Source organism: Pan troglodytes, chromosome 13 (assembly GCF_028858775.2).
Source record: "Pan troglodytes isolate AG18354 chromosome 13, NHGRI_mPanTro3-v2.0_pri, whole genome shotgun sequence".
NCBI lineage: Eukaryota > Metazoa > Chordata > Mammalia > Primates > Hominidae > Pan > Pan troglodytes.
The window spans coordinates 21951068-21967546 of record NC_072411.2 but is presented as its reverse complement, the minus strand read 5'-3'; the positions used below and the strand labels follow the sequence as shown (position 1 = coordinate 21967546).

The 16479-nt window shown below is 44.1% G+C and overlaps 1 protein-coding gene across 4 annotated transcripts in view; it reads left to right on the top strand.

Moving 5' to 3' along the window:
• The window catches only part of TFCP2L1 (transcription factor CP2 like 1), a 68351-nt gene that overhangs the window by 1260 nt on the left and 50612 nt on the right, over nucleotides 1-16479 (top strand). For all 4 annotated transcript variants that reach the window (XM_016949623.3, XM_016949622.3, XM_016949621.3 and 1 more), the window contains exon 2: nucleotides 2699-2850. In XM_016949623.3, coding sequence (XP_016805112.1) covers nucleotides 2699-2850 — 152 coding nt within the window. The remainder of the gene's footprint in view (nucleotides 1-2698; nucleotides 2851-16479) is intronic.

Here is a 16479-nt window from a genome sequence, read left to right as displayed (position 1 = left end):
GCCAAAGTAGTTGGAGATGGCAAAGGTCTGGAGCCTTAAAGGCTGACAGCCACCCGGCAGACCACGGTGATGTCACCAGAGGGAAGCCCAGGAGGAGATGTTAATCACCCAGAGATTAAGTGTCCATTCACTTGCAAGAAATGCTACAATGGAATACATTTTTACTGTACTGAAGTTTTAGTTGTAGCTTTGGCTAAGTTTTAGTTTGCTGCCATTAAGTATGTTGCCATATCTTAACAATGAGTTTGAAGGTGACCCTGAGTTGAAGGTGAGTGTACTTGAAACTTCCTAGATACCTACAATGTCCTCACCCCGTTAGGGAACAATTCTCCCTTGTTAGGGAACAATTCTCCCTTGCCTGGGAGGTACAGTTCTGACATCTGCTACCGAGATGGAAGTTTATCTGGAGTAGCTCAGGTACCTTTTAGGATTTGGTGAAAGGAGGAGGGTGAGCCTTGGGAGTGGGTGGTGCTGTAAAGCCATATTGGCTTCTGGGGTCATCGGGGGACCATGGAAAGAAGTCCTTGCCCTTTTTTATTTCACTTCTTGGAAGCTGGGAGTTTTGCCCTCAGTGGGGGCCAAGGTGGGGGTTTGTGCATATGCCCCTGGTCCGCTGACTCTAGAGGGAGGGTCTGGTCCTTTTCCTTGCGTTTTTTGTATTTTATTTTTGGTCGTCTCCTCACTTGGCAGAACTTCTGCAAGCTGTCTGACCTCACCAGGGTAGAGGCCTTTACTCCCTTCCCCCTTTCTATTTGATGTTCTCGTGACTTTTATTCCTTGGCAAATAAAGATGCCAAGCTTGAAACAAGTTACTGTTGAGGGATGGTTCTTAACTTCCTCTGCCCACCCGCCCCTTTTTAAAAAATTTAAAGGCAGCAGTCCGTGGATTATTAACTTGACACGGTCTGGGCAAACATGAAATTATGCAATCCTCAGTGTTCCTAGAGAACCGCCTGGGCTGGGAGTGTGCCCTGCTCTGACAAAAGGAAGACGCCCTGTGGGGAAAGTCGAGACGGCCTTGCACCCTTATTTTTCGGCAGTGGATGGTGACGGGGGAGGCCCACACAGGGCAGGTTTTCCAGGTGTGTGCTCAATGCCAGGCTTTTTCTTCTCAAAATTGATTAGATGTTGATGGGGTGTGTGCCGGGTTTGTGTTGTAGAGACGCTTGTTTCTGATGTGCGAGGAACAGATTGTACCAGTGACTCTGTTTATACAGACAAGTGGGGTCAGCTAATTGGATTCCTAGTCAGGGACCCACAAAGGGAAGAGGGTTATCAAGATAAGAGCACTGGCACTTATTTGGCACTTGTTTATGTGCTGCTCATAATTTAGAGACCTTACACAAGCCTTGCCTGCCTGTAGGTCATTCATGTTCTCAAGGAATTCTTTGTCCCTTGTAAGGGCATTTTTAAAATGCTGGGTTTTTTGTTTCTTTCTTTTTCCTTTTTTTTTTTTTTTTAGAGATGGTGAGGTCTCACTGTGGTGCCCAGGCTGGTCTCAAACCCCTGGCTTCAAGCAGTCTTCTCACCTCAGCCTCCCAAAGTACTGGGATTTCAGGCATGAGCCACTGTTCCTGGCTTAAAAAATACGTCCAGAAACAAGTTCCTCCCTAAGTCGCAGGATGATGACTTCATTTTTTTTTTTTTTAACGTGGGGAGTTTTGTTAAGTGGTGGAGGAAAAGAAACTTGGAGCAAGGATTTCAAGATTTCCCACTTGGATAAGAAAATAGACTGGGCTGGGCGCGGTGGCTCACACCTGTAATCCCAGCACTTTGGGAGGCCGAGGTGGGTGGATCACCTGAGGTCAGGAGTTAGTGACCAGCCTGACCAACATGGTGGAACCCTGTCTCTACTAAAAATACAAAAATTAGCCAGGTGTGGTGGCTCATTCCTATAATCCCAGCTACTCAGGAAGCTGAGGCACAAGAATTGCTTGAACCCGGGAGGTGGAGGTTGCAGTGAGCCGAGATCACGCCACTTGCACTCCAGCCTGGACAACAAGAGTGAAACTCCGTCCCCCCCGCCCCCCCCCCCCAAAAAAACAACCACACAAACACAGACTTGAAGCCAAGGTCCTTCCTTCCTGTTTGCCTTTTGGACAGATTAGAATGACCCTGAAAACAGTGTCCAGTTGTCCTCTCTTTAGAAGGGATGGAGGAATGTCTCAACCTGGGTACTCAGGGAGGGAAGGAAGTGGTTTGTTCATTTGCATAGTTTACAGAGCCTGGAGGACAGAGTTGTATTGCTATGAGAAGTGGCCGGTAAATGGAATTGTTGATTAAAAAATAAAAATGTTTGTTTAGATTTTTATTCTAAAAGTGAAACTTTATGAGTGATCGCTTGTGGATAGAAACCAAATAAATGTCTTAGAGGTCCCTTTGCTGCTAGCCTGTCTCTGGCATGGAGAGGATTTCTGTAGATGTTAGCTAACTTTGCCCTTTTACCTCCTTGATGGGCTGATTGAATCAGTGTTTTGGGGGGTCATTGAGTGAAACTAGAGTCACGAAGGAGCGGTTTCCTCTGTTTTAAAGCATCTGGAGTATGCGAGGGTTGCAGGAGTGCAGCTAGCACCCTGTGATGCGCGTGCCGTGTCACCCTGGGCCCCGGTGGTCTGCGTCGTCTCTCTAGCTTCGCCCTGGCTCTGTGCAGGAGTCCCCTGGGGCTCTGCTCCTGACCTCTGCTTCCTGTGTGTTGCAGTGATGTGCTCGCTCTGCCCATCTTCAAGCAGGAGGAACCCCAGCTGTCCCCCGAGAACGAGGCCCGCCTGCCACCCCTGCAATATGTGTTGTGTGCTGCCACGTCCCCAGCCGTGAAGCTGCATGAAGAGACGCTGACCTACCTCAACCAAGGTAGTGGCCAGAGGCCCTGGGCCAGGGCGGAACCCAGAAGCAGTGGGGAGCTGATGTGAAAGGCCCATTTGGGCCTTGTGACTTTGTTACGGTGGGTGAGGTCCGGGCTCGGGAAAGAGAACAGGTGCAGGTTCAGATTCCATTTTCCAGCTGTGTGACCCCCTCCAGCCTCAGTGTCTTCATCTGAAAAATGGAAACATCAGATACCTTACGCGGGTAACAGGGTAACACTCTGCATTCCTCCTATAGCCCCTCCATGGAGCAGATGCTAGCATTATTTCTGTTTTTCCCTCCCTCCCTTCCTTCCTTCTTTCTTTTTTTTTTTTTTTTCCTTTTTTGAGGGAGTCTTGTTCTGTTGCCCAGGCTGGCATGCAGTGGCATGATCATGGCTCACTGCACCCTTGACCTCCTCAACCCAAGAAGTGACCCTCCCACCTTAACCTCCCAAGTAGCTGGGATCACAGGTGTAGACCGCCATGCCCGGCTAATTTTTAAATTCTTTGTAGAGCTGGGGGGGTCTCACTATGTTGCCCAGGCTGGTCTCAAACTCCTGGGCTCAAGTGATCCACCTGCCTGCGCCTCCCAAAGTGCTGGGATTATAGGCCTAAGCCACGGCGCCTGGACACATGGTGATTATTTATTGTGACCATGATTGTGTCCTTTGAAGACATACGCTGAGTACCGTCAGCATCCCAGGTCCTGGAGCTGCACCTGGCAGTGGTGGGATGGCTGGCCTGTGTCCTGCGCAGCACCGGAGCAGGGTTGCATCCATGCTAGACAAAAGCCCTCTGTGGTGATGGGGACAAGTTCCCTCACCATGTCCTGAGGGAAACAGGCTTTGGAGTTTGAATTCCAACTCTGGCACTTCCTAGCTCTGTGACTTGGAGCTGCCTTTTTTTTTTTCTCTGAACCTCAGTGTTTTCATGTGTAAAACAAGAAGTATAATTTTGTGGAGTTTAAAAGAATGAAGGTCTGTGAGGTGCCTGGTATGATAGTGGTTGTTCAGTTGCTGGTTCCCTTTTCCAGAACATGTGGGCAAGTATCCTGATGGATGGTGTTTTTGTGGTTCTATCATGATTATGAGTATGCGTTTTTTGCACTTTCTTCCTGGGTCGTCTCATGACCACCCTGGCATCATGTGGATTTGTCACCTTCTGCTTTATCTTTTATTGTTTGTGTGCCCCAGACATGAAACAGTTCTGGCCACCCACCCAGGCATCCAGCAAGGATGAGCAAAGGACTGTGTGTCTGCTCTACCCCTGACTGGTATGATACCCCTCTACTTTCAATGGGCAGAGCAGACGGGCAGAGGAACGCTGGTTTCTGTGGGGTCACAGGGAATTGCAGGGGAGCTGCAGTGTCGTAGCAATTTGTCTTACATGTGTAGCTTCCTTTCCGCGAACTTTGATTCCTCAATTTGGAGAGCCAGCCAGGGTGGAAGTCCAACGTGGTCATCAGGCTCTCTGCTTACTGCTGAATTTGCCAGCTTCTGGGCCAAGAAACTAGCTCAGAAGTAGCAGCTGGCTCTGTCTGCCTCCCTCTGGGTAGAAGCAACCCCCTCTCATTGTGGAGGGGCCGCAGTGGAAGGTGATGCTTTATCCCCAAGGGCAGCTCTGCTGGCCTCAGTTGTTCTTGCTCAGCCGAGCTCCCTCAGCTTTAGAGCTTCCTGCTCAGGCCCGGAGACCTGTGCACCATCTGCAGTGGACAGTGGCCATGGTTGGTGGGTGATGTGGCCAAGTGTGCATCTGTGCCGCTGTGTGGAATGGTTTTTGCCATTTGCCTTTCACTTTCATGGAAGGTCAAGTGCTACCAACTGGTTATGCACCTTTGAGCACTTTCTTTCCTCTTTGGGCCTCTGCTCTTTTGCTTAAATTTAGCAGGGAAAAATGAGATGTTTATAGCATCCATTGAGCTTTGATGTGGTTCTTCTTGTTGGCTAAGTCCTGTGGTGCTGAAGAGTGGGTCCAAGGTCTGAGGTCGTGCTCCTAGACCAAGATATTGTGTGTCTGTCCCTGCCCTGGCCCCTGCTCCAGTTGGTAAGGCCATTAGCTGAGTTCCTTACCTTTCCTCCACCCCTTCCAACTCCTTTTTTTTTTGAGACAGAGTCTTGCTCTGTCTCCCAGGCTGGAGTGCAATGACACGATCTCGGTTCACTGCAACCTCTGCCTCCTGGGTTCAAGCAATTCTCCTGCCTCAGCCTCCTAAGTAGCTGGTTTTTCAGGCATGTGCTACCACACCCAGCTAATTTTTGTATTTTTAGTAGAGACGGTGTTTCTCCATGTTGGCCAGGCTGGTCTTGAACTCCTGGCCTCAAGTGATCCACCTACCTTGGGCTTCCAAAGTGCTGGGATTACAGGTGTGAGCCACCAGGCCTGGCCACCCCCTAGGTGTTTTTTTTTTTTTTCTTTCTTCTTTTTGAGACAGTCTTGCTCTGTCACCCAGGCTGGAGTGCAGTGGTGCAGGCTTGGCTCACTGCAACCCTTGCCTCCTGGGTTCAAGCGATTGTCCTGCTTCAGCCTCCCAAGTAGCTGGGATTACAGTCATGTGCCACCACGCCCACCTAATTTTTGTATTTTTAGTAGAGACGGGGTTTCACCATGTTGGCCAGGCTGGTCTCAAACTCCTGATCTCAGGTGATCCACCTGCCTCAGCCTCTCAAAGTGCCGGGATTACGGGCGTGAGCCACTGTGCCCAGCCTACTAGGTTTTTTAAAAAAGAGTTTTAAAAGTTGATCCTCTCATAGATCAGTTAAAAGAGAGAAAAAGGAGTTACCCCTATGGTCTCATCATCTCATGTTAATTTGGTATATTTATATTTTTAAAATTATATTTTGTAGGTTATTAAAATAATCTACTTTATAGAAAGTTTGAATAATTTAGAAAAGCAAAAGGAAGACAATTAAAACAAAATTAAAATCCCCTCCGATTTCACCAGAAACCACTGCTAACCTTATTTCTACATGTTTGTGTATATATCTTTCTGTGATTATGCTACAGACATATATCCTTTTTTTCATTTACTATATTTGTCAGCCGTCTCATGTCATTGAAAATGATTTGAGGACTTGCATTTCTGTAATGGCTGCATAGTATTACATTGTATATTTCTATGACTTTAACTGTTTCATATTATGGCCACTTAGTTTCCAGTTAGAAATTAAATACTATTATGATGAACAACATCCTTGCATATAAATCTTCCTGTGAAATGTTGATTATTTATGTATTTTAAAAATAAATACCTAAGAAGTAGAATTTCTGGATCAAAGGATTTGAACATTGAGGCTTTTGATGCATATCACCAAATTGCTTTCTCAGAAGAATGTACCAATTTACGTGCCAGCCAGCAGTATACATTTTGTCTCTTTTCCAATATTGGTTATTGTTTTTTGTCATCTGATTAGTGAAACATGGAATTTAATCCTAAACTAACATTTCTTTTCTTTTTTGAGCTGGGGTCTGGCTTGGGTTGCCCGGGCTGGACCCAAATTTCTGAGCTCAAGTGATCCTCCTTCCTCAGCTTCCTGAGTAGCTGGGACTGTAGGTGTGTACCACCACCCCTGGCCTTAAATTAGCATTTCTGTGATTGTTAATGCGGTTGGATATTTTAAAATACATTTATTGATCTTTTTAATTTGTTTATTATATTCCTGTCCTTTGCACATTTTTGTTGGGGTGTTTATATTTTATGGATAAGGGCATACTATTTATGAAGAATACCAACCTTTTAGCTCCCATGTTTTGCAAGTATTTTTCTCTGATGGTTGCAGGCCATTTAACTTTCGTTGGGTGATAACTATATTTATGGTGTAAGGTATATGTTGTGATTTTTTTTTTTTCTGTAGAGATCTATTTTAAATGTCTATGGTCAAATCTTTCATTCTTTGAAAATAAACTTTTCTTTTATGCTTAAAAGAAAATGGCTGCTCATCTCAAAATCAATTAGCTGAGTAGTTTTCTGAATTTCATTTAGAGGTGTCTAAATTTTAACACTTACTGAAATGCATTTGGAATTTATGATGTGATATGAAGATCTGAGTTTGTTTATTTTCTAGTTATTGCCTGACTTTTCCTACCTTTATCTCACAAATTTAGAAAGTCAATTCTGAAACTTTTTTTGTTGGCTTTTTTTTTTTTTTTTTTGAGACAGGGTCTTGCTCCATCACCCCGACTGGAGTGCAGTAGCTCCATCTCAGCTCACTGCAGCCTCTGCCTTGCGGGCTCAGGGGATCCTCCTACCTCAGCCTCCTGAGTAGCTGGGACTACAGTTGTGCGCCACCACACCCGGTGTGGTGTTTAGATGTGTAACTTTTGTAATTTTGTAATTTTGTAATTTTTGGTAGAGATGGGGTTTTGCCATGTTTCCCAGGCTGCTCTTGAACTCCTGGGTTCAAGCAGTCCTTCCACCTCGGCCTCTCAAAATGCTGGGACACTTGTGAAACATTAAAAAACCCATCATTCTCAGCAAACTAACACAGGAACAGAAAACCAAACTCCGCATATTCTCACTCATAAGTGGGAGATGAACAATGAGAATATATGGGCACAGGGAGGGGAGATCACACACTGGGGCCTGTCGGGGGGTGGGGGACAAGGGGAGGGATAACATTAGGATAAATACCTAACGTAGGTTACGGGTTGATGGGTGCAGCAAACCACCATGGCACATGTATACGTATGTCACAAACCTGCACGTTCTGCACATGTATCTCAGAACTTAAGTATAACTTAAAAACAAACCATATCCTAAATTGTAAGGCAGGCAATAGACAGACTTGTCCTGTGCTGCTGATGTTCTTGCCGAATTCCTCATTGAACTAATTTTTGTAGCTTAGAAACATGTTTTCCTTTGTCAGAGAGGTTCCGCTCAGTATTCTTTTTAGCCGTTCCCAATAATTTATTCTTACAGAGGGTTATAACCGTTAAGACTTCCTTCTCAACTGGGCACGGTGGCTCACGCCTGTAATCCCAGCACTTTGGGAGGCTGAGGCAGGTGGATCACCTGAGGTCAGGAGTTCAAGACCAGCCTGGCCAACGGGGTGAAACTCCATCTTTACTAAAAATACAAAAATTAGCTGGGCGTGATGGCGGGCATCTGTAATCCCAGCTACTTGGGAGGCTGAGGCAGGATAATTGCTTGAACCCAGAAGGCAGAGGTTGCAGTGAGCCAAGATTGAGCCACTGCACTCTAGCTTGGGTGATAGAACGAGACCCTGTCTCAAAAAAAAAAAGACTTACTTCTATACTTTTTCTTAAAAAAACAAATGGATGAGATTATGCTTTATGTGGTTGTTTCTTGCTTTTATTAAATACTGTTCTTGTAATAACATTTTCCATTATTATTAAAAGTATCCTAAACATGTAAAATGTCTACATGTTATTTCTTTTTCTTTTTTTTTTTTTTTGAGATGGAGTCTCGTGCTGTCGCCCAGGCTAGAGTGCAGTGGCGCGATCTCGGCTCACTGCCAGCTTCGCCTCCTGGGTTCACGCCATTCTCCTGCCTCAGCCTCCCAAGTAGCTGGGACTACAGGCGCCCACCGCCATGCCTGGCTAACAGTTTGTATTTTTAGTAGAGATGGGGTTTCACCGTGTTAGCCAGGATGGTCTCGATCTCCTGAACTGATGATCCACCTGCCTTGGCCTCCCAAAGTGCTGGGATTACAGGTGTGAGCCACCGCGCCCGGCCTCTACATGTTATTTCACCATTTCCTTTTGTTATTTAGGGCAGAATATTGTCATAACTGCTGGAAAAAATATACAGTATAATTGTTTTAGTGTCTGCCTCCCATAATAGAATGGAAGTTCTATAGGGCTGAGCCATGTATTAAATACTTTTTTTTTTTTTGAGACAGGGTCTTCTTGCTCTTTCACCCAGGCTGAATGCAGTGGCATAATCATGGCTCCTGCAGCCTCCACCTCCTGGAATAATTAGTCCTCTTGCCTCAGCCTCTCAAGTAGCTGGGATGAACATGTGCTACCACACTCAGCTAATTTTTCTATTTTTCGTAGAGACAAGATCCCACTATGTTGCCCAGGCTGGTCTCAAACTTCTGAGCTCAAGCAATCCTCCTTGGCCTCCCAAAGTGTTGGGATTACAGGCATGAGCCACTGCCTGGCCCCTACAATTTTAAAGTATAGGCTGAAGAATACCCCTTTTTCCTAAATGCTTGGGATTGGAAGTATTTTGGATTTTGAATTTTCTTGGATTTTTGGATATTTGCATATCCATAATGAGATGTTTTGAGGCTCTGACCCACATCTAAACACAAAATTCACTTACGTTTCATGTACACCTTAGGCACATGAGATGAAGGTAATTTTATACAATATTTTAAATAATTTTGTTTATAAAACAAAGCTTGTGTACATCGAGTCATCAGAAAAGATGATCTCAGCCACCCATGTGGACAATATGTGGGGTCACATCAGGACTCAAAAAGTTTCAGGTTTTGGATTTTTGGATTAGGGATGCTCAACCTGTATCCTCAGTATTAAGCTGAGTGCCTTGAGAGTATAGTAGGTGCTCTGTAAATATTTAGAAAATCTAAAAATAGGCATGATTTTATCCCCCCGCCAATCAGTAATGCTGCACTAGATATCTTTTTCAGTGTACCTCATTTAAGTAGCTTATTCTTCATCATATGACCAAAGGCATTGATACAATTGGTTTTTTTTTTTCTTTTCTTTTTTTTTGGAGACAGAGTCTCGCTCTGCTGCCCAGGCTGGATTGCAGTGGTGTGACCTCGGCTCACTGCAACCTCTGCCTCCTGGGTTCAAGCGATTCTCCTGCCTCAGCCTCCCGAGTAGCTGGGGTTACAGGCGCCCACTACCACGCCAGGCTAATTTTTGTATTTTTAAATAGAGACCGGGTTTAGCCGTGTTGGCCAGGCTGGTCTTGAGCTCCTGACCTCAGGTGATCCACCCGCCTTGGCCTGCCAAGATACAATTCTTAAAAAGTAGTTTTGACACGTCATTCAAGACATTTTTCGTTAATTGAAAAGCCTGCTATTAAGTGTTTATAAGCCTCTATGGTAGTTACTGCATTATTCTTGTGAAGCCACCACAGGTCCTCTCCTCTTCCTTGTAATGATGTGTTTAAAGTTCTCTGAAAACATGGAAAAGATGCTATAGGCATAAATCAAAAAGTCACTTAAGCCACTGGATGCCCATTTCTCAGTGCAGTGTCAAACAAATGCCTTGAGGACATGTGGCTTGGACATGTGTGTTTCATAGGGATGTCCTATCACCAAGCCCAGTGGCTAGTTTTAGATATGGTGAAAATGATTTGAAAAACAAACTCTGTTCTCTTCCTCTGAAAAGGTCCTTCCAAGGGGTGGATAGAGAGTTGAATAGAGGTTTGCAAACTTCCAGGTAACTTCCTCTTTGTCAGTGGCCAAAGGTTGTTGTAGACATATCTTCCTGAAGCCTGGAGCCCGAGGGAAGGGACGAGGAGGGTGTGGAGGGATGACAAGGGATGTGGAGGAGGAGGAGTCCGGGAGAGCAGAGAAGAGAGAACCCCAGGCAATCTGCATGGGGATTTCTGGCTTGAGATAAGAAACAACATTGCAAGAATGACTTGCGGTGGGGAATGCTTTGATATTTTCTGTCAAAACAACTCTTGAGTCTTAAGTATAGTAATGAATTTTCATAATATGCTTACTTTCATTCATTCATGGAGTAAAATTTCCTATTGGTTGGAGGAGGATGGTGGCTTGGTGAGAAGAAAGAAAAGCCACATGCAAAGGCAAGCATGGGGGTGCAGTTGAACACACTGTCTATCCCAGGAATCCTAAGCGGTTCAGGATGATGAGGGTTTCAAACACAAGGGGAAATATGAGTGATATGGCTGGAGAGGTAGACCAGATATCTGACCTAGAACTCCACCTGCCTTGCTGAGGCTAAACCATCTGGCAACCACCTGGGCAAGTCACTGAACCTTTCTTTGCCTCCAATTCCTTACCTGTGAGATGGGGGAAGTAAACTCCCTACAAAGCAGGTGCTGCCGTATGGGTAAAATGAGCTAATGCATGTAGAACACTGAAATGCCGGGCACATAGCAAGCACTCACATGTCAGCCATTGTTATTAATAAAGAGGAAACATCTCACCAATCCTGTTTTGGAAGTTAACAAGGTCATCGAGTTGAGACTTTGATAACTTTTGCTGATTTTTATCCTTTCTTTTCCCGATTCAAAGATTAACACAGGGTTGGCTCTAAAGCTAAGAACTGCATCTCTTAGAGTTAAACGGTGGTAGCTTTGGGAAGGCTTGCTTCACTTTTCCGTTCATTCTTCACTCGCTGTACAACCACACGAGGGACATAACCCTGCGGAGAATTTCCTATGCAAGGTGTTGAAATAGCATTTTAGAAATAAAGATCACAAAAAGCACTGAACTCCTAAATGCCGTAAACTATCATGTTAAGGAGGGTTTGTATTACCTGGTAGGCGAGAACCTCAGCCTTTAGGGTGGTACTTCTTTGTTAGCACTTGAAAATTTGGAAAGCACTTTCTGATACTCTCTTCTGGGTTGTTCTCCCAAGATGCGTCGTTCCCATCTTACAGATGACCAGCTGAGAGGTGAAATCAGGCTTCCCTCTTATATCATGTAAGTTTGAAAGCCAGGAGAGTGATTGAACTGGGGTGCAATAATAAAGGGAGTTCTGGAAGGGGAAGCACCCTTTCTTTCTCTGGCTGCTTTTTCTTGGAGTTCCTGCAGGCAGGATTCTGGGCCAGGCACTTGGGTGCAGGAGCTCTGTCACTTGGTACTCCTGATGCAGCTCTGAGGGAGGGTGGATGAAGCTTTGTGTGGGGAAGGAATGGAGTGGGGAGAAAATGCCTCCTTGGAGAGGAAAAAAACGTCCATTATCAGTTGCTCCTACCCTACCCCCAACCCTCCTGTTTTCCACTCACAGCAACCTCAGGGAGGGAGATAAGAGCTTCAGGGGAAAGTCCTGTCTTCCCTGCTCCTAGAACCAAACAGATTTGCAGTTCTGTCTTTTTGACCAGCTTCTGCTCCAGGGAAATCACTTGATTCTTTGGAGCCCGAGTTTCCTCATTTATGAAACCAGGACAGTTTCACTTTGTGGGTTACATGAATAACAAATACCTGGCAAACAATAAGTACCCAGTTATGTTTTTCCTTCTTACCAATTATATCAGTGACTTTGAATTTAAGGAATGAGGCAAAGGATTAGTTATTTTGTTTATCATCTTTTTTCCATAGCTGAAATTTTCTTTCCAGATTCATTTTTAGCCTGAAGTTTGGGAATATAAACTGAATAAACCAAATGACTTTAAAATGTATTACTTAAAAAAATGTTTTCCCCTTGTTTTTTCCTGAGTATAAAGTAGGACATTCTTTTATAAAATAGAACAGCCAAACCATATATACTCTAGAAAATGTGCCATAGTTCTACCTTCCAGATTTTTCGTAGTCATGCCTTAACCCATATATATCTGCTTCCATAGACAAACATGCATATAACCTTACATATGTTCGCCACGTGTACCTTTTGCTTTTTAAGAGAAATGGGATCATAATTATATTTGCTGTTTGACAACTTGCTTTTTTGTTTTTTTTTTTTATTTTTATTTTGAGACGGAGTCTTGCCCTGTCGCCCAGGCTGGAGTGCAGTGGTGCGATCTCGGCTCACTGCAATCTTTTCCTCCCAGGTTCAAGCGATTCTCCTGCCTCAGCCTCTCAAGTAGCTGGGATTACAGGTACCTCCCATCATGCCCAGCCAATTTTTGTATTTTTAGTAGAGACGGGGTTTCACCATGTTGGCCAGGGTGGTTTCAAACTCCTGACTTCAAGTAATCTACCTGCCTTGGCCTCCCAAAGTGTTGGGATTACAGGTGTGAGCCACCACTCCCGGCCAACAACTTGCTTTAAAAAAAAAAAAAAAGTGTGTTTAGAGATAGAGTCTCGCTCTGTTGCCCAGGCTGGAGTGCAGTGACACAATCATAGCTCACTGCAGCCTAGAGCTCTTGGGCTCAAGCAATTTTCCCCTCCTCAGCCTCCTAAAGTGTTGGGATTATAGGCATGAGCCACTGTGTCCTGCTGCTTTTTTTTCCCCCCAAACAAAATATCTTCAATGTCTTTCCACATGAGTACATTTAAAAATATAATAAGCAAAACCTGATCTTTACTGGTTACACTACGATCATTGTATGGCTGTTGTATAGCTTGTTCTGTTGAGGAACATTAGGCTTGTTTCCATTGTTTTCATGGTTATAACCTGGTGCTCTAGTAATCCATGAACATCTATGTATATCTTTGTGTTTAAGCGGGAGTGAAAATAGCTGTAGGATACACACCTAGAAATAGAATTGCCAGCACGACATTTTGGTAGGTACTGCCGGATTGCCTTCCAGTGAAGTTGTGCCAGTTTGCACTTTGTGAACAATAACTATCTGAATACTTGTTTATTTTCTCCTCCCTTATCTTTTTCCAGTCTCTGCCACACATGAAACATAAACTTGAGGGCAGAGACTTGGTCATCTTGTTCACTGCGAGGCCTAGCCCAGTGTCTAGCATACATCACTTCTTTAAATGACTGAAGAAGGTCTGTTTTTCTTTGCCTTTGCCAACACTGTTTACCCTTTGGTAACTGGTGGGGAAAATATAGGGTCTTCTTTTAATTCTCCTTTCCTCAATGATGTGAAATATTTTTTCATTTTACTCTTTTTGCCTTTCATGTGATCTACCCATTTTTCTAGTGAGATTTTCATCCTTATTTATTTGTAAGAGCTGCTTGTATATTTGGGATATTATAATATGCACTGGAAATATTTTCCCACTTTTTCATTCATTTCATTCCTTTTTAAATTAGTTTATTTCTTTTGCATATATATATATATATATATATATATATATTTTTTTTTTTTTTTGAGATGGAGTCTTGCTCTGTCACCCAGGCTGGTGTGCAGTGGCACAGTCTCTGCTCACTGCAACCTCTGCCTCCCAAGTTCAAGTGATTCTCCTGCTTCAACCTCCTGAGTAGCTGGGATTACAGGTGTCCACTACCACGCCTGGCTAATTTTTGTATTTTTAGTAGAGTCAGGGTTTTGCCCTGTTGGCCAGGCTGGTCTCGAACTCCTGAACTCAAGTGATCCGCTGCAGCCTCCCAGAGTGCTGGGATTACAGGCATGAGCCACCAGGCCCGGCCTCTTTTACATAATTTTTGCTGTTTGTTTTTAATTTATAGAGGAAGGGTCTCTATGTTGGCCAGGGTGGTCGACAACTGTTGGCCTCAAGCAGTCTTCCTGCCCCAGCCTCCCTAAGTGCTGGGATTATACGCATGAGCCACTGCACCCAGCCCATAATAAAAGTTTTTTTGTTGTTGTTGTTTTGACAGGGTCTCACCTCTGTCACCCAGGCTAGAGTGCAGTGGTGCGATTACAGCTCACTGCAGCCTCAACCTCCTCGGCCCAGGTGATCCTCCTGCCTTAGCCTCCCTAGTAGCTGGTACTACAAATGGCCGCCACCAAGCCTGACTAATTTTTGTATTTTTGTAGAGTTGGGATTCTGCCATGTTGCCCAGGCTGGTCTCGAACTCTTGGACTCAAGCCATCCACCCCCGCCTCAGCCTCCCAAAGTGCTAGGATTACAGGTGTAAGCCACTGCGCCCAGCCATAAAAGTTTTTAAGATAAATTTTTATTATCCGGTTTATTGGACTTCACCTTAATTATTTTTGTATTTCATGTCCCATTTAGGAAATGCCTTCTTCACTTTAAGATTTTACTGATATCCATCTTTTTTAAATTAAAAAAAAAGCCTTTCCCTAATCTTTGATACTTTGACATTTATTATGGTGCATAAGGAATAAATTAGGGCTCCAACTCTGTTAATTTCCGTATGGCCATCATCACATTGTCCCACAATAACTGACTGAATGTAGAACCTTGATATAGTGGAATAATATGCAGCTGTGACAAGAATGAAGACGGTCCTTTTGTATGGCCGTGAAAGGTATCTAGTATGTGTTATTAAAGTAAACACCTTTCCCTCATTCCCTCAAATGCCAGCCTGAATGACACTATTAATTAGCCTTTCCTAGCAACTGAGTGGCACATTGAAAGGGGTGAATGTTGGAGTTGGATGTACCCAGCTCCCAGTCTGGTTCTTCTCTTCTCCCCCAAGCTACTGAACCTGTCAACTGCATTTTCTATAAAATAGGCATAACACTTACCTCAGTATAGCCTGGAGAATGATATAATATTTTTGTTGTATTTTTTTGCCACATAGGGATACTTTATTTTGGCCATATAAAATTTAGAAATGTTAGCTGGGCATGGTGGTGCACGCCTGTAGTCCCAGCCACTCTGGAGGCTGAGGCAGGAGGATCGCTTGAGCCCAGGAGATTGAGGCTGTAGTGAGCCGAGATCGTGCCACTGCACTCCAGCCTGGGTAACAGTGAGACCCTGTTACTAAATAAATAAATAAATAAATAAATAAATGGGAAAGATACTATAGGCCAAAACTTTAAAAAAATGTAAATATTTATAAAAACGTTTAATCAGCAAATAATGTGGTAAACCACGTTCAAAGGTTTAAAAGAAAAAAACAACAAAGAACAAACGCTTTCCGAAATGTGAAATTTGTGAATTCCATAATTTGTGAATCTCAGGCTAAACTAATAAAAATACCAATAAATTAATAGGGGGTGTGTTTTGTTATTGTTTTTTTGTTTGTTTTAGAGAGACAGACTCTTTCTGTGTCACCCAGGCTGGAGTACAATGCTGTGATCGTAGCTCACTGCAGTCTTGAATTCCTGGGCTCAAGCAATCTTCAGCCTGGCTAACATATATTTTATAGAGACAGGGTCTCCCTGTGTTGCCTAGGTTGGTGTTGAACTCCTGCTTTGGCCTTCCACAGTGCTGGGATTACAGATGTGCGCCACCATGCCTGGACTTCTTTGTTGTTTTAAAAACCAATCAGAATGTATTGAAATAAATATGAGGTTACTTGTACAGATTGCTTATCACAGCTTATAGCACATAGACATGATTTTTAGGGCTGGGCGTGGTGGCTCATTGTCTGTAATCCCAGCACTTTGGGAGGCCAAGGCAGGCGCATCACTTGAGATCAGGAATTCGAGACCATCCTGGCTAACACGGTGAAACCCCATCTCTACTAAAAATACAAAAAATTAGCCGGGCATGGTGGCACATGCCTGTAGTCCCAGCTACTCGGGAGGCTGAGGCAGGAGAATCGCTTGTATCCGGGAGGCGGAGATTGCAGTGAGTCGAGATCGCGCCACTGCACTCCAGCCTGGGTGACAGAGCGAGACTCCGTCTCAAAAAAAAAAAAAAAAAAAAAAAAGATTTTTAATGTTCATAGGTGTCTACATGGTCGTGTCAAACTTTAATTATGTTTTAAGTAGTAATGGGCCAGTTAATTAAAACATCATACTTACGTGATTGAATTCCAGACAGTCCAATTCCAGAATAATATGTTCTTAATAATCACATTACTGGATGTGGTGGTTCATGCCTATAGTACTAGCTACTTGGAAGGCTGAGATAGGAGGATGCCTTCAGCCCAGAGTTCAAGAGCAGCCTGGGCAACATTGCAAGACCCTATCTGTAAAATAATAAATAATGTGGCCAGGTGTGGTGGCTCATGC